This window comes from Trematomus bernacchii, unplaced genomic scaffold (genome assembly GCF_902827165.1).
Source record: "Trematomus bernacchii unplaced genomic scaffold, fTreBer1.1, whole genome shotgun sequence".
Taxonomy (NCBI): Eukaryota; Metazoa; Chordata; class Actinopteri; order Perciformes; family Nototheniidae; genus Trematomus; species Trematomus bernacchii.
The window spans coordinates 128,802-152,500 of record NW_022988159.1 but is presented as its reverse complement, the minus strand read 5'-3'; the positions used below and the strand labels follow the sequence as shown (position 1 = coordinate 152,500).

General features: G+C 42.5%; 1 protein-coding gene across 2 annotated transcripts in view; it reads right to left on the bottom strand.

The window, feature by feature from the left end:
• Nucleotides 1–23,699, bottom strand: part of pxylp1 (2-phosphoxylose phosphatase 1) — a 35,486-nt gene that overhangs the window by 9,796 nt on the left and 1,991 nt on the right. The window contains exons 2-4 of one of the 2 annotated variants that reach the window (XM_034122277.1): nt 21,818–21,965; nt 6,164–6,352; nt 3,439–3,565 (exon numbers count right to left, since the gene is read on the bottom strand). In XM_034122277.1, coding sequence (XP_033978168.1) covers nt 3,439–3,524 — 86 coding nt within the window. In that variant the 5' untranslated portion in view covers nt 3,525–3,565; nt 6,164–6,352; nt 21,818–21,965. Of the gene's footprint in view, nt 1–3,438; nt 3,566–6,163; nt 6,353–13,976; nt 14,081–21,817; nt 21,966–23,699 lie in introns of those variants that run through there. The other variant, XM_034122276.1, reaches the window with a different exon arrangement.

Genomic DNA, 23,699 nt, shown 5'->3' with positions numbered 1-23,699 from the left:
AATAGTAATTAAATGTGTGTGGCAGATACGCTGTGTGTCACTGTGCCAGCTCTAAAGATTACAGCGTCCAGATGTGCAGAGCTGATGTGCGATGGGTAAATCTGAGCTCAGGTACACAGCCCTAAAAAAAAAAAGGGGGATTTCACACAGGGTATTTATTGACCATATGGTCAAAATAAAAACTCCAGCAGTGTGTGTGTGTGTGTGCATAGATCAAAAACATGTGACCAAAAAGAAATACTCTGGATTCAAAAATATAAGTTTGTTAGCTTAGTACATGTGAATCCACAGGAATAGTTTGCATACATTTCAGACTCCTCTTGAAGCTGAAGTTCAGAGGCTTGCTGGCTTTTAATAACTTCCAATCAGGGACCTCTTGAAAGAAGAGCCAATGAGAGCAGAGACAGACTGCCAACAGTTTAGGAGAGAGAAAAGGCTACAGCCGAGAGAACTAGGATAATGAAATACAGAAGATAAGAATGCTCATTTGAGCCTGTGTGTGTTTCCCCCCGCTCTTATCTGTGCATAGTTTGTGCAGCGGCGACATCCTCAGTGAGTGTGTCGCTCAAAACCGAGCGAGATAACACCGTCAAAAACTCTGCTTCAACAGACCCACGCACACATGTGTAATCGTGTTTCTATGTGTGTATCCATCGGCACCAAAGCACAGCAGAGCAGATGTAGCTAAGCAAACCCACCCGCTGCTGCCGACACATGCAATAACACTGAGGGAGACGTTCAATTCTTCAGTTCAACGCCTACACACACACATCCTGATATCTCAAATGTAAAACAAATACAGCTTCCAAATACTGCCTCACTAATACCTCAAACCTTTTTTTTCAACACACTGAGCTTCTTATTTTCTGTTTTTCTGGGAGGATATGAGAAGCTGGTGTCTCTCTCTCGCTCTCCTGCTTGTGAGGTGATACAAAGAGGGAGCTGGGGCTCTGCTCGGGAAACCATTTTAAATCCCTGTGGCATTCTGTGCCCTTAACTCTGACCTGGATTAATTGAAACTGTGGGAATAAAGCCTGTGTCTTCAGACTCCACACAAAAAACACATTCATTTTCCTTGTTAACCCTCTCATTTCCATTCTTTGTATTTTACATACAACCAAAATCAAATGTAGCAAATGGCTGTTTTCACTGTCTGTTGTTCTACATATTTTGTCTAAAATGTGTGATTTGTTTTTGTGCCAGACTCTTAATCTCTAACATACGAGATCCATAATGCACTTTAATACAGGGGTATCTTCTCTTGCACTTTATGTATCGATGCTGCTATATTGTATTACCATGTCCGAAATACTTGGGTATTCTACTCTTACTCTTGCACTTTTCTTGCATTTTATGTATTTGTACTGCTATGTTTGTAATTTTCATTTTCTTAATTTTTTAAGTGAGGGACTGCAGATGGAAAGTAGCTCAAAGCTAAATCTGGCATATTTACACTTGGCACATTTCATGTTTTAAGTGTTCATTAATGTGCAATGTCCCTGCCAACTAAACGAATACAGAAATAATCTAATAGATATCAGAGGCCTGTACTACGAAGCCGGATTTTCGCTTAGCCGGCTGACTTCAGGGAAAACTCGGGCTTTCCGGTCCGACGACGCTGGTTCTCTTTTTAGCGGGCTAGATCTCCATGGTAACTTATGCTGAGCGGCTAAACCTCCTCGGGAGGAGGTTAGGTTGCAGGCTAAGAGATCAACTCAATGAAAGCACCGCCTGCTGACCAATCAGAGCTCCGTGTGCGGAGTTTAAAGCGATCCAGTCATATTACAGGATAGAGGAAATACAGAAAAACTGCCGTTGCAGGAAAGACGGCCGGCAAAAATCAACTGACTGTGTGAACGTGAAAATTAATAGAATATCCCCTCCCATCTTCAGAGCAATCTGACTATTATAACATTAGCGTTAAGAAAGCTTACTTAAATATCTGCCACGACATAAGTAACCGGATCAGAGTAACATTAAGTACAGTCCGCGGCACTGTGAGTGCAGACGTCGATGTGTCCCATTATCATTCATATCATATCACATCATAATGTATCATATATTTCCTTATTTGAGTCAGCTTCTTGAGCCGTATCTGGCCGTGCAACACTCACAGTGTCACATACTGTATGCAGAAGTATTATTTTAAGCAACACATTAAGTTGACGAAACACTCGAGTCAAATGTGATTAAAGTCAGATCGTGTCTTATACGGGGCAGTGATTTCATAAACCTGTTAATGTACGCATTCAAACACTTTTTCTTTTACCAGCTGTATTCACCTTGCAGGTGCAGCTATGTGGCTGTTATCCTGGGTAAAGTGTTTAAGTCATGGATGTTTAAAGTTTAACGTCTTCATATTTGACTAATATTAAAGTTCACTTTTCATTCAGGAAGTATGACGCTGCGCTGTCAGTACGCTTGTCCGTGTTTGTGATTGGTCGAATGCTCCAAATACCACCCCTTTCATGTGAACGCACACCTAACTAGATAGGACACGGCTGGCTTGAGCGATCCACTTGATAACCAGCGTCGTAGTACAGCTTAGCGAGAGCGCGTATGTTTTGGATTGGGCCAACCGGCTAACTCAAACATATCCAGGTTAGGTTGAACCAGCTTCGTAGTACAGGCCTCTGATCTAATATCATTAAAGAGCGTATGATAACATGCGTACGGTCAATGTTGATCCAATGCAATGGAAAGTCCTAAAAAGTGTAAGAAATGAAAACAAAATATTTCAAGAATATTCTTCCGCTCAGCAGAGATGCAACAAATGAAAGCTTTGCTTCCCTAAAGGACTCATCCTCGAATGAACACATGAAGCCAACATATGTCATGTGTGTTTTCTACTTTTATAACAATGTCAGCCACCACAACAACTTGCACATATTATGTCAACATTTTATCATTATTTGTAGTTTGTAAAAAATGTTATACCAATAGATTTAGGATGCCTTTTATCCCATGGTACCCAACTGCCTCCAGTGCATGTATACTAGAAAACTGTGCCCCGGTGAAAAAGACTGATCAATGAAAGGCAATTCTGGCTTAAAGACAAAACAGTATCAACTAGTTTCCGACAAGTCTCGAGTGTAGGAGCCAATCCTGTTTATTGTTGATAAGTCCTATTATTTCATTTCGCTATATTGTGCATTGTTATTCTGGAGAGTTGGTGGGGGTGATGAGATGCACACGGTGTATACATGAGGTCATAGGTGACAGGAAAGGGAGTAAACACCCGACAGAACAACACTTTCTTGCAGAACTGGAAAAGCTGGCAAAGTAACAAATGTAATGATCTGATAACGAACATGTCCGACTGGTAAATCTTCTGTATTGTGTCTTCTTACTAACTACCTGTGTGTGGACGGCAACAGGAAGAGATGACCTTGAGAAGCAACATATTTGCCATTACATAGAGTTGTGTTCAGTGTGTACCTGCTGGTGGACAGGGTGCAGTCGATGGCGGGACGTTTGGTTTTGGGGATGTAGTAGAGAGGGTAACGGTCACCATGGCGAATCATCACCTGGACCGACAGCAGCTTGTAGTCGGCGGGACTGTGACCTGTGGAGAAAACTCGCATCAGCATACACACTTTCCCAAGAAGAATAAGGAACTGTCATTGTAGTATCAGTGACAGATTCACCATAGCTTATATGGTTGGTTTTTGTTCTAAATGAATAGACATCAAGGTAGATTGTGCTGGTTTTAATAGGAACACATGTAGACTTGAATAAGAAAGAAAATAACGTATCCAGCTTCTTCCCTTAGAGATATAATAGATAAAGAGCGTACAATGAAATATTTGAGTGTCTTTCAGCTCATTGTTTTGGTTTTAAGACCCGCATCATTTTGAGATGCAGCAGGCAAATATTTTTCGGTGTTAAAGGTCACCTATCAGGCTATTTTTAGGCAATAGCATAGGTCTCAGATATATAAAACATATATAAAAAACATGTCTATGAAGTGTTTTGCTCAAAATACCAAACAGATCACCCATTCTAGCCATGCCTCATATCCCTCTATTTCACTTCCTGTTTCAAAAGTGCTGATTTGGGGAATAAAGCTTTAAAATAAAAATAAATTGATACAAAAAAAGGAGGGGGCTGAGCTCATGCGGGACCCGGCAGCTACCGTCTAAACTAAATACTGCCGTGATGAAACGCCATATCATGGATTATCAAGGATTATCTCTGAAACAGTATGGAGCTCAAAGGCTTTCTCTCTTGCCGGTTATACCACAAGGTGAGTTCCTTTTTATTTCCTGCTTCTTCACACACATGCTCTCCAGTACAGGTTAGCTCTGAGTGTTAGCGATGCTAATGTAAACACCGACCATATTACATCCAAAACAGTCGAGCATTGTTTCTGATAGCAACGTTTCTGATAGGGCCTTGGGTCCACATTTCAGATATTACGTCATATCGGACGCAAATCTGGATCAGCTCTGTTGTAGCCCCGTTTTTAGAGATTTGGGTACGGAGGAAAAGAGAGAGGGTTTTATTTTCTGACGCTGCGTGAGTTCCCCGACACACCGGGGACACATCTTTATGTATAAATGCATTTTGCATGATAGGTCCCCTTTAAAGCTCTCGTAAAAACACCGTACACTACCTGCCCATCACCAAACACTAGACACAGTTAAACTAGCTACATTTCAAATAATTTACACAAAAACTAAAAGTGATAAAAGGCAGATACACATCTCCAAATATATTCTAGTGTTTTTTTCATCTGCTTAATGTGCAAATATGTATATTACATAAAAAACCCAGCAGGTGTAAAGATTCACGTTAAACTTAATTCTACGCGGTCCAATCGTTCATATTGAAGGGAAAGCTGACCTCACGAGATCCAACAATGCGTGCCACGTCTTACAATCTAACGACAATAGTCTTGACACATGGAAAATAACCATTTCTAGATTGTTTCTGATTGATTTCCAATAATTGTATTATCTTAATCTCAAACACAATGGATCCGCCATGCAGAGATAAACAGAGTACACTTTAATCAGTGGCGGCTGATACAACGTGTCGTAGGCGGTGAAGATATTTGTACGATTGCCTCGGGCTGTGCTGACGGTACACTTGTAAAGAGAGGGAGAGAGAGAGAGAGAGAGAGAGAGAGAGAGAGAGAGAGAGAGAGAGAGAGAGAGAGAGAGAGAGAGAGAGAGAGAGAGAGAGAGAGAGAGCCCTGTGGCGTTATGGATGATGCAATCTAGGGGAAATGACTCTCCCACAATTAACGCATCCCCCGAGTACCTGACACACTAAATCTGACATTATTACTATATTAAGTATTTATACGCTGTCCATCAAACCGGGTGATGACAGCAAAGGGAGAACTGATCTTAATGTGTCTTTAATACGGTGTAATGGAGAGGCTATGATCATTTCTGATAACTTCGCTATATCAGACTGTAATGGATATTTTTTTCATTGTATTCATATTTTTACTGGGTAATTCACCATTTTAAAATATTCACTTACATGATTCTGTTACTTGTTGTTTTTAACCATGGTTCAGTACTAATTTGATATTATTTATTTGAAGTGTGTTTTCCTCTTTATTTCATATTTAATGAGTCTTATAATGTTTTACTTTGCCTTTAATATATAATTGTATTACTGCACATATTTTATTCCATTCAATTTCAATGTAAGTTATTATAGTTTTCTTAAAATAGTTCTCTATCTGTGTATTTTGTTTTACTTTTATGTATGTCAAAGTCAACTTTATTGTCAATCTCAAAATGTGTTTGTACACACAGAAAGATCAAAAATACGTAGTGGAGTACAGAGCTTCGTGACCGCAGAGCATGTGAACGTTGTGATCAGCTGTTTTAGCGCAGTGCTGCTGTACAGGCCGACGTTAACAGCAGAGAGGAGACCGACTCTGTCGTCCAGTGATCCAGTTATGTGCACCCCTGGCTATAAAACTGTAAATGTCCCCACTGTGAAACGTAAAATAATTGTGTTTTTTCATTATTTTCAAATCTGATAGTTAAGTCTACATCCTATCGCTGGTCTCATATCATTGCAGAGATAAGTGTTTTAGAAACTAATATCATAGACGTGCGAAAGCTCAAAATCCCACGTCCACAGATTGCAGTCGTGATTTGAACTAGACAGATGTTGATGGTCAGTGTGCAGGCCTCACCCTCCCAGGCCTGTTCGGTGCGGTTGGGGGTGTTGCAGTAGCTGTAAGCCTCAGCGATGGGGTTCGGCTCCAGGGTGTGAGGCGCCGGGAACACTCTCTTCCTGCTCTTCCCCACGGCCCCCCCAACGCCTCCATTTGCAGCCTGGAGGAGGCGCTCCTCCAGCAGGGGAGTGGTGGGGATCAGGTTCACTGGGGAAACAAGAGGAAGAAAGTTAGAATGCAAAATGTAACTAATGTGAGAAGGTGATGAAGAATGGAGGCCACTTATAAGAAGACATATTCTGCTAATTGTTAGGTTTATAATGTGTTTTTAGTGTCTCTACTTTAAAGAGTCCTCTCCTGCTGATGTTCAGCTGTATATCAGTATGTAGTGTCTCTACTTTAAAGAGTCCTCTCCTGCTGATGTTCAGGTGTATATCAGTATGTAGTGTCTCTACTTTAAAGAGTCCTCTCCTGCTGATGTTCAGGTGTATATCAGTATGTAGTGTCTCTACTTTAAAGAGTCCTCTCCTGCTGATGTTCAGGTGTATATCAGTATGTAGTGTCTCTACTTTAAAGAGTCCTCTCCTGCTGATGTTCAGGTGTATATCAGTATGTAGTGTCTCTACTTTAAAAAGTTCTCTCCTGCTGATGTTCAGGTGTATATCAGTATGTAGTGTCTCTACTTTAAAGAGTCCTCTCCTGCTGATGTTCAGCTGTATATCAGTATGTAGTGTCTCTACTTTAAAGAGTCCTCTCCTGCTGATGTTCAGGTGTATATCAGTATGTAGTGTCTCTACTTTAAAGAGTCCTCTCCTGCTGATGTTCAGGTGTATATCAGTATGTAGTGTCTCTACTTTAAAGAGTCCTCTCCTGCTGATGTTCAGGTGTATATCAGTATGTAGTGTCTCTACTTTAAAGAGTCCTCTCCTGCTGATGTTCAGGTGTATATCAGTATGTAGTGTCTCTACTTTAAAGAGTCCTCTCCTGATGATGTTCAGGTGTATATCAGTATGTAGTGTCTCTACTGTGACATGTCTCCATGCTTTAATGTTCAAAAAGCTCTTTTATCTTTTCACCCTCTGTCTGAAACCAGAGCCCAGTCTGCTCTGATTGGTTAGCTGGTCGGCTCTGTTGTGATTGGTCAACCCGCTAAGAGATGTCCCGCCCCTTTACCTATCTTATACAATGTGTTGGAGCGCTAGCCAATAGAAGCGGGAGTGTTACTCAGCGATGTCACAGAGGTAAACAAAGGCGTCCAGGGGGAGTGTGTGGGAGAGAAACTCTTTAGAACTTTGGGATTTAAGCCTTTGCAGACCATTTACATGCACACAAATCTTTTTAACAGACAACAGGAGAGGGAAAACCCAAAAAGCACAATAGGGCCTGTTTAATAAATAAAAAAGACAGACGAAAACAGACTAAGGCACAACATTATGGTTTGATCCATTGCTTTAAATTGCCACTGAAAACCACAAATGGGATCCTCAAGGTGACGCCAGATGAATAGTGAGGTGAACACCAAAGTCATTAGGAAACATCGATAGGACACAAGAACGCCTAAACAAAACGTTTGGTCAGTCCATCCGGAAACTGCTGCGTTAGTCCTGGGTGTAATGGAAAGTTCTGGAGCGAGGACTCAAAACACAATGAGAACACGGGAGAGCTCGACTTGATGACGGAAATATTTATTGAAAGTTACGGCCAGAGATTTGACAGAGACTTCTGCTGCAGCCACAAGTTGACATATCCTTACCAATTCTGGAGATCTCACCAAATCCCATGTAATTATCTAGTTCTCTATACAAAACTATTCTCAGGGGAAGAGATACAGTGGCAACCGAGGTCGCACGCCTGAACGCTGACTATAGGAGTAGAGTGATAAACTGGGTAAAAGGCAGAGGGCCTTGGTAAATATTTTCCTCAACAATGGGATAAGTAAAAACTTTGACCTAAACAAAGCATTCCATAAAAAGTCCACCTACTACATTTGTCCAAGGGTCAAAATGTATCCAATAGACACTTTTGCGGGCCAGCGATTTTTATATATAGCCCAGACTTTTGAAGATGCTAACAAAGGATCAGGGGCAGGGAAGGCTACGCAGTACGCAGGCTACTGTCCCGCAGCTGCTGCCTCTCTGTTGGACTCCGGTACTGCACATTACTCACGAGACGTTGTGAAAAAAAAATTAGTGAGGGGCGAACGCAGTAACCACTCCGCCAACGCCACAGTGCGTGCCGGATGAGAATGTCTGGCGTGCCATCGTCTGCCTTAAAGATGATGTCAATTTTTGCTAGAGTGCTGTCACTATCTGGGGACCTTGAATGTCTGTACACAATTGGCATGGCAATTCATCCCATATGTATTATGGCAGACACGCATTGCCATCCATTGATTGTTTGCACCTGCAATATCTGACTAGATGAATTTTCAATGACTACTTCTTACAATGTTTTATTTGATTGTTGCCTTCTGTGTTTAGTGTCCTGTCTGTCTGTAACTTTGTGTGGTAGTGTTACCACTGATCAGGTCTCTCTTGAGAATGAGACCATGTGTCTCAATAGATTTAAGAAACATTTACAGGCGATAATAACCCTTACCCTAATTACTAAATGGGACCAAGTAAAGTAATGAGGCCAACTGAACCAGCAGTGACAGAGTGCATGGTATTAAGAAAGGCATTTCAACTGTAGTTCTTCTCTCCATGTTGACAGCTCTATAGCCCAAGTCCCCTCAGTGCTACCAGTGCGTTGCCTGGACACCAGTGACCTCTGACCCCGGGCGGTGATGGTCCAATAAGAGCAGAGATGTGGGAACTGGAAAGCCCATTCACAAAGATCCAACTCTGAAAGAAAAGGAAGCTGAACCCATGTGGCCCTTTGGCAAGAGGGATTACACACACACACACACACACACACACACACACACACACACACACACACACACACACACACACACACACACACACACACACACACACACACACACACACACACACACACACACACACACACACACACACACACACACACACACACACACACACACACACACACACACACACACACACACACACACACACACACACACATCAGAAATTCAAACTGGCATCTGTGCAAATATTGCATCCTGCTGCAGTGAGGACAGAGAGGCGCTGCCTGCATCATAAAGCACAACGAGCTAATGGTTCCTCATCGCTATAACAACCCTCAGACAGCAGCTATCTACACAAGGTGTGTGTAGTGCGTGGTGTGTAAAGGGTTACACACTCTCTTTCTTCACACTCTTGCAACAGTTTTCCATTTCCCCCTCGTCTCCAGCTGAGCTCATGAAGTTCACAGACATGACGTTTTCTGCAAATATCCACCTTCGTTAATGAGCTCCCAGGACTATGTTTTTGAGATACCGCTCGACAAAGTTTGATAAACCCGGAGGCCGACTCAACACCATCTCGTTTACTGCTGCTGTTCTGTTTTAGTTCACTGCACATTTCATATTGGTGGGTTTTGGAGCTTTAATCCAAACAAAACAACATGTCCTTGTGCTTTGGGACATTCTCACAGAGATGTTTTTACTCTCTTCTGACACTATTTATATGAATGTATTATTCTTACAAAGGAAAAGCCAAATGATCAAATAGCCAATCAACATATGATATATGATATGATCTGATGCGCCGGTGAAGATGGCCGCATCGTCTTCGTGCTCCTCTCCAACTTTGCCCATTTTCGTATTTTGTACATATTTCTTTTACTTTTGCCGTTTTACTTTTAACATGGTTCGCAACATGCTAGCCGACCGCACCTACTCTGCCATACAATATAGCAGAGAGGAACTTTTCCAATTGCGAAACTTCGTGGACAATATTAACCCTCCGACAGACAATGGAGATTCACCATGGCTACCTGTTGCTGTTCTACCTGAGAGACGCAAGAAGAAGACAAAGCGAGGATGCCGGGCCGGGTTGCTGGTCAGACTAAGAAAACGTGAGAATCGGCCCCCTCTTCCGAGTATTCTTCTGGCTAATGTTCAATCCATTGAAAATAAGCTAGATGAACTCAGAAGCCGGATTGCTTTTCAACGGGACATTAAGAACTGTAACGTGTTAATTCTCACTGAGACTTGGCTCAACCCCGCTATCCCGGACTCCGCTATTGTCCCTGACGGATTCTCTATTTTTCGTCAGGACCGGACTGCAAACTCGGGGAAAAGTAAGGGAGGCGGTGTGTGTGTAATGACTAACAACAACTGGTGCTCAGATGTGAAGATTATTTCATCGGACTGTTCCGCACAGCTAGAGCACCTCATGATCTCATGTCGGGCCTTCCATCTGCCGAGGGAATTCACATCTGTTGTGATAACAGCAGTGTATATCCCGCCGCAGCCACTCGCCGACAACAACACGGCACTCGATCAGCTGTTTGGGTTTATTGATAAAACCGAGACTTCGCGGCCAGATGCGGCGTTCGTTGTGGCCGGAGATTTCAACACCGCCAACATGAAGAAGGTTTTGCCAAAATATTACCAACACATCAACTTCCCGACGCGCGGGGGAAACATACTGGACCATGTTTATTCCCCTTTCCGGAATGGATATAAGGCTCTCCCTCGCCCTCCCTTCGGCAAATCAGACCATATCTCACTACTGTTGTTGCCTGCTTACAAGCAGAAACTTAAAAGGGACAGACCGATAACAAGGACAGTACAACGATGGAGCGAGGAGTCAGATTCAGCACTGCAGGATTGCTTTGCATCCACGGATTGGAGTGTGTTTGAGGACAATAACATCAACACACACACGGACACTGTCATCTGCTACATTGGGAAATGCATCGATGTCGTGGTACCGAAGGTTTCTGTACGGACATTCCCAAATCAAAAGCCCTGGGTAAACGGTGAGGTGCGCGGCAAACTGAAAGCGCGCACTCTCGCGCACACAGCGGGAGATTTGGAGGAGTACAGGAAGTCTAGGTATGATCTCCGGAGAGCAATAAAAAATGCAAAGAGACAGTACAAAGAGAAGGTGGAATCTGACTTCAAAGGCTGTAACACTAGGAATATGTGGGCGGGACTAAGGACAATGACTGACTACAAAGGAGCAGCGGGGGGTGCTGCGGGAGTGTCTGCGTGCGCATCTCTCCCAGATGAGCTAAACAGTTTTTTTGCACGCTTTGAGAGCAGCCAGGCTGTGGAGGTACAGAGGGACCAGGAGCTACACTGCCCTTTTGTTTTAAATAGGGCAGATGTGTGTAAATCCTTTAAAAGGGTTAACCCACACAAGGCTCCTGGACCTGATGGCATCCCTGGCCGTGTTCTCAGGGTGTGTGCAGTTCAGCTGGCAGAGGTGTTCACAGACATCTTCAACAGGTCCCTGCTGCAGTCTGTAGTCCCCACATGTCTTAAACACTCCACCATCATTCCTGTCCCCAAAAAGACAATCATCACCTGCCCCAACGACTACCGCCCAGTAGCACTCACCTCCATCATAATGAAGTGCTTTGAGCGGTTAGTCAAATTATTCATCACCTCCTCCCTCCCTGAATCTCTGGACCCCCTGCAGTTTGCCTACAGAGCAAACAGGTCCACAGACGACGCCATAGCCCTCACCCTCCACACTGCCCTCTCACACCTGGACCCGAAGAACAGGAACACATATGTGAGAATGCTGTTCATTGACTACAGTTCAGCATTCAACACCATTGTGCCCTCCAAGCTGGCCATCAAGCTCAGAGACCTCGGGCTCAACAGCGCCCTCTGCGACTGGATCCTGAACTTCCTGACGGGCAGACCCCAGGCAGTGCGGGTGGGAAACATCACATCCTCCACCCTGATTCTTAACACCGGTGCCCCTCAAGGCTGCGTGCTCAGCCCTCTCCTCTACTCCCTGTTCACCCACGACTGCGTGGCCACACACAGCTCCAACACCATCGTGAAGTTTGCTGATGACACGACCGTCATCGGCCAGATCACAGACGATGACGAGACGGCGTACAGAGAGGAGGTCGAAAACCTGACATCTTGGTGCCAGGAGAACAACCTCCATCTCAACATCAGCAAAACAAAGGAGCTGATTGTGGATTACAGGAAGCAGCAGGGAGAGGGACACGCCCCCATCGCCATCAATGGGACTACGGTGGAGAGAGTCAAAAGCTTCAGGTTCCTTGGGGTCCACATCACTGAGGACCTGACATGGTCTCTTCACACCACCACCATCACCAAGAAAGCTCGACAGCGGCTCTTCTTCCTCCGCAGGCTGAGGAGGTTCAAAATGGATTCCAGGATACTCTGCAACTTCTACAGGTGCACGATAGAGAGTATCCTCACTGGCAGCATGACGGCCTGGTACGGCAGCTGCACCGACCTCGATCGTAAGGCTTTACAGAGGGTGGTGAAAACTGCACAGCACATCACCAGGACGGAGCTGCCATCCATGGAGGACCTTTACTCCCAGCGGCTCAGGAAGAAATCACTACGGATTATCAAAGACCCCCATCACCCCAGCCACAAACTGTTCTTTCTGTTGCCGTCTGGCAGACGTTACCGCAGCATCCGGGCAAGGACAAGAAGATTCGGAGACAGTTTCTTCCCGCGGGCAGTGAGACTGTTAAACAATTGAACTGTTGAAACAACATCAAACATTCAACTGCTACTCAGTAGTATGTATCTAATACCTAATATATATATCATTCCAATAACTTGTATATAGACTCATACTGCACTATTCCACATCATAACTTTATTTCATTTTTATAACTATTATTATTTTGTATTGCTCTTGCTCTTATTGTTATTATGTTATGTTATTATGTTGCATTGTTGGAGAAGCCTGTGACATAAGATTTTCAACTGCATAATTACTCTGTAGCTATGTCAGATTGACAATAAAGAACCTTGAACCTTGAACCTTGAACAATAATCATAACAAAATAATTCTAGTCTTTTCATTGAGCGAAGTTGTTCCTAACACATCTCCACCTCCCGTTGCCGCAACAGAGCTAACAAAATCATTAAGGACAGCTCTCACCCAGGTCACAGACTGTTCTCTCTCCTGCCTTCTGGGAGAAGATACAGGAGCTTCGACTCACGGACAAACAGACTCAAAAACAGTTTCTACCCCTGGGCCGTCAGGCTGCTTAACCACCACACATAAATGCAATAACCATAACCAGTCTCACACATACACACACTTTGAATGCACTTTATATACTATTTTTATATCAATATTTTTAACTATTTATTCCCCCGTATGATTGTTTATGGTGTCTGTCCTATGGCCGTGTTTTTTAGTGTTCTGTATGTGTTTGTATTTCTTGCACACCGGGACAGAGTTGCACTCTGAATCTCGTTATACTCTGTGTACAATGACAATAAAAGGCTTTAACTTTTAACTTAACTTATTTTGTCTTAGATTTTTGGATAAATAAGTACTTTATCTTTCAAACCAAATAAAGTGTTTGAATATGTCACCTTTTGCTTATTTGAAAGTTGCTAGAAAGATGATAGCATCACGTATTTAACCAACATGGAGCACTACATATTCTTATACAAAGCTAAACACAATGTACCATATTGCTTTGGAAAAATAAAATAAAGGAATTTTTAAGATTCACAAACAAAAACCCAAGCAGCTGTTTATCTTAAAGCATGCAGACTCTCAGTTCTACAGCTGGAACTCACTTCTGGTATTCAACGGCAAAACATTTTCCCAACAGCTGAGCACAAGCTGTGGCAAAGGCAACAACAACTCCTTCAGTTAAATGAATACCATGAAGATCTTATATATGAATACATGCCGAGTACTAAGGTCTTTATTAAAACTGGTTTCTAGCTCACCACTGACGAGGAAGAGGAGAAGGTGTATGGCGACAGCGGAGACCATTTTGACGACTGCTCGGTAGCTTGAAGGTCCGGCCACGCACACTGGAGCTCATTCATTACCAGAACCTGTCCCCCTCTATGCTCTGCACCCCATACTCTGCCCCCCCCCAACCCCAGCCACAGCCGCACACACACGCACACACACACACACACACACACACACACACGCCTGCCTGAACTAACCAAAGTTCTGGAGGCCAGCTCAGCCACAGCCACCTCCACAATGGCGCTTTTGTAACTCTCTGCCCAACATTACCAAGTGCATACACAGCACTGGCACAGTCACACACACACACACACACACACACACACACACACACACACACACACACACACGCACACACGTAACAAATGATTGCACCCACACTAAAAGTGGCTGCAGGAAAAAGCACTGATTTCCAACTTTCCATTTACCTTTCCTTAAATCTTACAAACACAAAATCATGCTGCTTGAACAAAGTTGACATCTCAGTTTGACACCTATAAATATTAAATTCCTCTTGAATTTTAATGGTAAAAGAGTCCGCTTACACACACACACAAAAAGCATGCATGCACCTTTGCTCATTATTTAAACATGTCACACCCTGTTCAGTCTTTCAGCTCCGTGTCCTGGAGCATATTCAAATGCACACACAGCTTGACTTTTACCTGAAGGCAAAAGCAAAGAGGGAGCTCTGCCACACAAATGCACACGAAGAATGTGTGTCAGCTGCCTCAGTGATTAGGAGAGGAGCAGGTATTCACAGAATGTGGTTTCACCTGAAAGTGTCCCTACTTATCGGACTCTTAAAGGTGGGGTAGGTAATTCACTTCAGAAACACTTTTTGTTATATTCCATGGAATGCTCTTAACATCCTGATAGCAATGAATACATGAAGTGCTTTGACAATAAATACATAAAAAAAATGTCATCTGTGGAAGCCGTGGCGCTGTAAAAAGCACGACCAATCATCTGAGCCGGCCCGGGTCAGATAACTGGATGGCCTACCTGCCTGTCAGCCTTCCATCTCGTGCACAAACTTATCTCGTGCCCTCATTGGTCATGTGCGCGTTCGTGTGTGTTGGAGGAGGGGCTCTGTAAGGAAGTCTGAAGGAAGGGGCAGATTTGTTTCGGCTGCGTACTTTCAAATTCTAGCGCACTCGAGCTGGTTTCTCCATTCTTACCTACCCTACCTTTAAGTGTTGAGGGCTAGCAGCACTGTGAAGAAGCTGTAACAAAAGTTTACCCAGTATGAGTATTATGTTTAAATGGCAACCTGCAGACGTCCATCATTTCAGATCTCTCAAATGCTAGATTGTACACATCACTTTGTAACCTGCACACGTAGAATCACATGCATCACCCCCCTTCTTGCTGCAAACTAATCAACATGAAGACTGTTTACCACTGGATGCAGCTTTATAAACAATCTGCAGGGATACAGAGATTATCCTTGTGCTCATTTAATTAAGCATTAATGCTGGGCACTACAGCTAAGTATGTGCTGATGAGACCCCTGATTGTTGATTTAATCCGTGGAGTTTTTTCTCATAGTGAGAACAATCTAATATTATACTTTTAGTCTATGTTTATTTAAAGTGGCATAATGGCTCAGTGGGGAGCACAGAGGCCGTTTCTCAATGTCGAGTATACCTGCTGCAGAGCCACTAGTTCAAGTATACTACGTCATCAAGTGGCGCCGAATGCTGGGCATTTAACATGCATTTAAACAGTCCTTCGGCGCCACTCGATGACGTAGTATACTTGAACTAGTGGCTCTGCAGCAGCTCTACTCGACATTGAGAAACGGCCAGAGTGTGAGGTTCCTACTGTTAGATCTCACTGTATCTGTGCAGGACATCTGCTCACCCATCACTAAGGCTCAGGATATTTTACAAACAAAAACTATTAAAGAACCCTTGTGGTTAGAGCATATGTTCCAGTCAAGCCTTGAGACGATTTAAGCATGTCATACCCCTCTTATTATACCCCTTTTCCTTTCCTTCTGGAGAAGAGTCTTATAGTTATTAGAGAAGTCTTGCTTGCTGTTCAACTCACGTCCTAGCTATAAGAGCAGAATGAGCACAGCAGTCGACAATGAAAATGTGCAGTGGAGTTCCTGTGAAATGCAGCAAGCTAAATCATAGCGTCATGATTCATCAAACTGGTTCTTCTGGTAGTTTGCAAGTAGAACCAACTGGTATCCAAAAAGCATGGAACTAGAAGAAACTCATGTCAGTGTACATTGTCAAATAAAGGCAAAGAAATCTTTAGTGCAAAGTCTAATGGACATGAACATATGGCTCTAATATCCCCGAGTTAGCTTTTTGTAGGGTGGCTTTGTTTAAGCTTCAAATAAGACTTTCTTTCATAGAGAAACGATTAGGTTGCATTAATCAAATGTGGTTACACAACACTAGTGCGACACAGACTGCTGTTTTCTCCCTACAGGGATTTAAAAGTGTCTTATCTCATAATGTTATTTAGACTAATCTCACAGCAGAACTCAGACAGGCCTTTATTGCAGACTCAGATCCAGATTCCAGCACAGGGCGATCCTCAGAGCAGACACCGCAGAAAGTCAGAATGTGGAGGAAATAATCTGCTAAGTGCTTGGACCTCTGCCGATTTAACACTTAACAACGCTCGTTGGTAGGTTGTTGTTTCTTTTGGAAAAGTTACAAAAGCTGATGTTAAGGAATGTCACCTGCTTGTCAACTTTTTGTTTTAAGAGACAGGTTTTCTTGTTGCCTTTTAACTAGGCCTGGGTGACGAGAAGAAAATCATATGATATTTATGACGAAATACCTCAATATCGATGTTGTGACCATATTTTAGGGTTGTATAAGACAATGTATTAACACAATGATAGTTTTGATAGAAAATCATTGGTTATAGAATAATTAAGCGGGTAAAGGTTAACAAAAGAACAGCTACTTGTACTGAATTTCTGTTTTAATGTAATGTTTGGATGCACCACACGCCTGTGCGTAGGTGTTCGGATCAGCAGGTTCAAACCCCACTGCAGTCAGCATGTCCTTGTGTCCCTGAGACACTTCACCCCAAATTGCTCCTGTGGGGATTGCCCACAGTATTGTGTATGTAAGTCGCTTTGGATAAAAGCGTGTAACAAGTAACATGTAATGAAATATCTAAATGATATCAAAGGAACAGGTAGAATAGTCTGGTAAATTCAGAAAATTACATAATTTGATTGTAAAACTGCTTTTTATGGAAGATGTTGAGGACCACTTTTGATTAAAGTCTGAATTCTGAGATAAAAACTGAAAATTCTGACTTTTTTCGTAGAATTATTAAGAAAACAAATCTGAATTTTGACCAACATTATTTAAATTAACAAATTCACATGTGGCCCTTATCCCCTTCCTGAGCCTTTAAAATCAGGGCAAGGCAACAATATCATGATATTCAAAATCCACAATGTTATCTAATCTAATTTTAAGATATTGGTATAAGAAGAATATATCGCCCAGCGTACCACAAACACACATTTACTTCATTCTAGCTATTTTTATCTTTGTGGGTCAGCCTCTCTTTCTGTTCCTACCTCTTCGTCCTCCCCTGACATTCCCTCTCCTCACGGTGGATCTGCCAGCACTCCTGCAGCACTTAACTCCCAACGAGCTCTGCTTCACCTTCCCCTCACTATACTGCTAACACCTCGGAACACTTCTGTGTTTCAGCCCCTCCTCTCTGGAGACTCTCACACAACTTTCCTCGTGTGTCAGTAAGTGTAGACAACGCCTTCGCTGTCTTTGTGTTTGCAAGCCATCACCTGAAGTAGCCTGGAGCCAGAGAGAGGCTTTTACTCCACTATCGATCCACATCCGTCACTCAGTCTCTCGTGGAAACTGTCAACAAACTATAATGAATGAGCTCGACATAAAGTGTGGGGAAATAAGCTAATGCATGCACGCAGACTGCAGACTGAAATGCAGACAGTAAAGAAGATACTTTTAAAAAATGACCCAGAGACGTGGAACAAAAACAGAAGCTGACATCCATTAACCATGAGGAGAAATCCCAAATGCTTTCATCCTATGCTTCTCCTGGATAATAGCTCAAATCTTCCTCTACAGTATGTGTGATGAATAAATGATGACAGCAGCTTTTCTCCAGCAGAACAACCAATCACTTACTTTAAAGGGGACCTATCATGCAAAATGCACTTTAGTACGTCTTTTATACATGAATATGTGTCCCCGGTGTTCCAGGGAACTCACCAAGTGTCAGAAAACACAACCCTCTCTATTTTCCTCCATACCCAAATCTCTAAAAAAGGGGCTGCAACGGATCTGATAAAAACTGATCCAGATTTGAACACTGTCCTGACGTCAGGACGGTGGCGCTACGGCTATTGGGCCAACTCCACCAATCAGGAGGAGACAGCCACGGCCATTGCCGTTCGAAAGCGCTGGAGACGCTGTAGTACATATGCCAGGCCTGTAGATGGTGCTGTTCTCACTGAATCAGCCCTTGCTAAAACAGAGCAAAAAAATGTCAAATTGAGCAAAATGAGGCATGGCTAAAATGCATGATCTGTTTGGTATTTTGAAGAAAAAAAAAGTATAAATATATGCCTTATATAGGTATGGTCCTACACTATATTATTCAAATATAGCATGATAGGTCCACTTTAAGAGAAAAACCCACCTAGCTCCAACATGTCATTATTTTATCCTGTTAAGACATGTGTAAAACTTCTTAAGTCTTCTTAATGCCCCAAAATGTGTGTTGTTCAGGTGGATATTTGGACATTTCCTCAATGTGTTTCTGAGATATATCGTCTTCTCAAGAATGTGAGGTCAGGCCATTTGACCCTTGAATCTTATCAGTCCATATTTTGGCCAAATACAAATAAAAATGGCCTTCCTGAGATATTGTGTGTACAAGAAGACGATAATAGTTTGTTATGAAAACATAATCCTGGTGCGAATACATTAAAACAGGAGACAGTGTGAACTCTGGAAGGTAGGCATGAATTCAAATACCTTCACTCATCCACTTCTACCATCGTAGCGTCTTTCAACTCAGAGTTTCATTAAAGGAGAAGATTACAGGGCAGGAGATGAGAGTGGGTTTGATAGTCAGACATTAATAAGAACTTACACAGCAGCCACAAAGGCAGTCAAGCACACATTATTATCTAGTGGAGGCGGAGAGAGGGAGGGATGGAGAAGCAAGTTTGTATTTCAGTTCATGGAAACTAGACAAGATGGGAGTGAAAAGCCCACTTGTCTCAGTAACCTTTTTACACTTCTTATTTTCATGGCATTTAAAGCAACAGAAGACGAGGGATTAGGGAGACGAAATACAAGCTTTCAGTATCCGAAGCTTCAAGTTTGAGTTCAAATGAGAGGACAGTATCCTAAAAAAAACCTGATGTACTGCTATTAAAGTCTTGGCAAACAAACACCAGCTCTGTGGCTCTGATTCCTCTGTAATCCTAAATGTGTGACAGAGCATGATTCATGCAAGTGTAATCCTATAGGCTCGTCCAGACAAGCACCACGACACTTCTGATGTGGGTGGAGCAGGAATTACTCCAAAAACCCTGAAGTTAGTTAGTATTTTACCACATGCAGTTCCCTTGTCTTAAAGTCAACTGTTTTGAAAATGTGTTTTTGGTTAGAAGGCTGAAATAAACTGAGGTTAAAGGTTTAAGATTATATTGTTTTGATCTATGACATAAAATCTGTCAGTAATTACCCATGGTGAATGCCTGAAGCTTTTATTTGTATTTAAAGGTCACCTATCAAGCTATTTTTAGGCAATAGCATAGGTCTCAGATATATACAAATATATAAAAAACATGTCTATAAAGTGATCACCCATTCTAGCCATTTCAAAAGTGCTGATTTGGGGTATAAAGCTTTAAAAAAAATACAAATAAAAAGGAGGGGGCTGAGCTCATGCGGGACCCGGCAGCTACTGTCTAAACTAAATACTGCCGTGATGAAACGCCATATCATGGATTATCAAGGATTCTTTCTGAAACAGTATGGAGCTCAAAGGCTTTCTCTCTTGCCGGTTATACCACAAGGTGAGTTCCTTTTTATTTCCTGCTTCTTCACACACATGCTCTCCAGTACAGGTTAGCTCTGAGTGTTAGCGATGCTAATGTAAACACCGACCATATTACGTCCAAAACAGTCGGGCATTGTTTCTGATAGCAACGTTTCTGATAGGGCCGTGGGTCCACATTTCAGATATTACGTCATATCGGACGCAAATCTGGATCAGCTCCGTTGTAGCCCCGTTTTTAGAGATTTGGGTACGGAGGAAAAGAGAGAGGGTTTTATTTTCTGACGCTGCGTGAGTTCCCCGACACACCGGGGACACATGTTTATGTATAAAAGACATCAAAAAGTGCATTTTGCATGATAGGTCCCCTTTAAAACGGCGGTTGCCAACAAGTGACTTAATGGGAAACGTCAACATGCAGAACATTAGCTGCCTTTAGCTTAGCGGTGTTGTCGTGATGTAGTTATTTTATAGCCTAACGTTAGCTTTTTACTTCTGGCAATTGCATTTACGCTTCAAAACTCATAAAAAGGTCTTAATATGTGGATATCATCCTGCCGAACAAAACCTAAAAGGTATCATAAACGTGTGTTTTCCACAGATCTTCAATACTCTAAAATCCTTTTTGTAGAAGGAGCCCTTTTTTAACTTCGAGGTTGTCTAACAAAATATGTCATCACTGCATCCCTCTATTTGGGGTTTCAGGAATCCAGAATAAAGTGAGTCTATCTTACATATTTGACATCTGAACACACATTTCCATTTGTACCGCACGCCTCATCACCCTCTGTTTTTCCAATCACGCCTGTGAGGCTTGCAAATCACTTTCAGTGCAGGAGGGTCTGTCTCCACTCACTGAGCGGTGCTTCCTCTCATTCACTGAGGCTCACACACTCTACACAATACCTGAACAATGACTTCATGTGAGGAAAGACACAATCATGAACACCTAGGCATTCCCCAGCAGATTGTTGACCCAGTCTCTTCCGCAGTGAGGCCGCGGCTGCTGGATATTTATAGGAAGCCTTTAGGGGATTCAGCTTTGTTTCAGAATGAATGGGGGTCCCTTCAATGGGAGAGCAATGAAAGGACATGCATGTATGAACAAACAGAAGAACTGAGACATTTGTCTATTGAACTTAATGAAGTGTAATGTCATTTTGTAGAAGTTAGCAACACAAAGGATCCCTCGACAAATAGTTAATTGAGATTTTTCTATCGGATTTAAAATATTGCAATAAATAAGATCAGAGGAAAACACATGTTTATGATATTTACATATTTAGATCGGCAGGATAATTTCCACAGCTAACACAACTTTATAATAAGTGAAATGCAATCGCCAGAAGTACAAAGTTAACAGCTATCAAGGAACCACGGCACGGTCACATGGCTTATACCTCTGCTTTTACCACTCTTATTTATTTGTGTCCATTTTTTTACCGCAGTGAGAGTTGCCAAAGAAATGTCGTTGTACTTTATTATATTCTATTCTTCATGTCACCAATGCTAAGCTAAAGGCGGCTAATGTCCAGCATGATGACGTTTAGCAGGCTCATTAAGTCATTAGTTAGCAACCACCGTTTCAAAGACAAAATATGTTTATCAGGAATAGTAGCTGGCGTATTTGATTTTAAAATAAAATACTTTATTGCAGGCATCCAACCAAAACCTCATGAAACGGTGTGGGCTAAAATGCTAACTTGTTTCCGGGTTTAAGGCTCATTCCTGCACCACTCTATAGCTGAATCAGTGGAGTTGAACTTACAGAACTGGAGGCTCAGACTGATGATGGCCAGCGCGGCCCCCCCCCACCATCACCAGCAGCAGGAAGCGGTTACGAGCCAGCATCTTCTCATGTGATTGGTCCTCCTTCCTGTCCGTCAGCCATCCAGATCACCACCCATCCCTGCAGTCTGGACACAAAGTGAGAATGAGTTTATGAAAAAAATGTATCTATGGTGCGGTAACAACTTTATAAACTGCTTGTTGTTCTCAATTGTTATACTGTTGGAGATTATAATCTTTAGGGGAGTTTTCTTGGCTTGATTAAAGGGGACCTATCATGCAAAATGCACTTTTGTACGTCTTTTCTACATGAATATGTGTCCCCGGTGTTCCAGGGAACTCACCAAGTGTCAGAAAACACAACCCTCTCTATTTTCCTCCATACCCAAATCTCTAAAAAAGGGGCTGCAACGGATCTGATAAAAACTGATCCAGATTTGAACACTGTCCTGACGTCAGGACGGTGGCGCTACGGCTATTGGGCCAACTCCACCAATCAGGAGGAGACAGCCACGGCCATTGCCGTTCGAAAGCGCTGGAGACGCTGTAGTACATATGCCAGGCCAGTAGGTGGTGCTGTTCTCACTGAATCTGCCCTTGCACAAACAGAGCTAAAAAATGTCAAATTGAGCAAAATGAGGCATGGCTAAAATGCATGATCTGTTTGGTATTTTGAAGAAAAAAAAGTATAATATGCCTTATATAGGTATGGTCCTACACTATATTATTCAAATATAGCATGATAGGTCCACTTTAAGTTAGCAATACTCGGGCTATCATGAACAGCTGTCATTTGTCCCCTACTTTTAAAAAAAGGAAATGATTAAATTAAAACATTTTCTTACTGCCAATCATAAAAATACTCATGGTGGTGGTTTTAAATTCAGACTAGTTCCCCTTTCAGACAAAAGTAGGACATCTGTGTGTAATTGGCCAGTAGTTGTATGATTTAGGTTTATGGACGTTTGTTCAGAGATGAGAGTATCACTAGGAAAAATGGTAAAACAATAAGTGTAGCATTCACAGTTTGCTCCTATTTTAAAGAGGCGTGAGAGAAAATAGACCAAGTGTTGACCCTGGTCTTTATTACTCAAAATCTTTGAACTAAAGCAGTTGGCATTTTCCCTTGTGTCATGAACCGGGTGGAAAATTGGAAAGAAGCAGCCGTATGTAATTATTACAACGATGTTGCAATTCTGTATATTCACCTCTTTCATGACAGTGGTATCTGTGCTAAGGTCAGTGTAAAACGGCAAATCAAAACATTTTCTGTTTGACCAACTACTGGAAGAAAATCTGTCAATCACTAGTATGCAGTTATTCTTATTTGTGTTTAAGTACTTGTGTTCTTACTGAAATGATAAAGACTCTAGCCTGTGTTGATGATATTTTGGACGAAGTTGTATGGGCTACACGTTGTAGTATAGTGGACAGATGAAAGGAGTTCTTACTGTAGGTAAATCAAGTTTCCAGTGTCACACACATACCGAGACATCCTTCATAATTTCCCACCAAACCCAGCAGTTTTGCACATCCATGAATAGTCCGAGAAAGAGCAGAGGGTTGGAAACCAGGCGGAGACATGGGGGAGGAAGGAACTTAAACTACACTAAATGTAGCCCTGCACAATAAACCCTACCATTAGGGTGTCTCAAAATACTCTCAGACAGGAGTGTTTAAGCCTACATCTAACCAAGGTACAATGAAATGAGGCCTCAGGGAGAATTGGAGCAACAAACATGCACCGTGTGACCTTTGCAACTGTCTGCACCCACTATCCTGTATTTCAGGATGTGTCACACCAAACTCCAGTCAGTTTGATGCTGAGTTTCTTATCAATTCAGTATAAAAACGTCATAGAT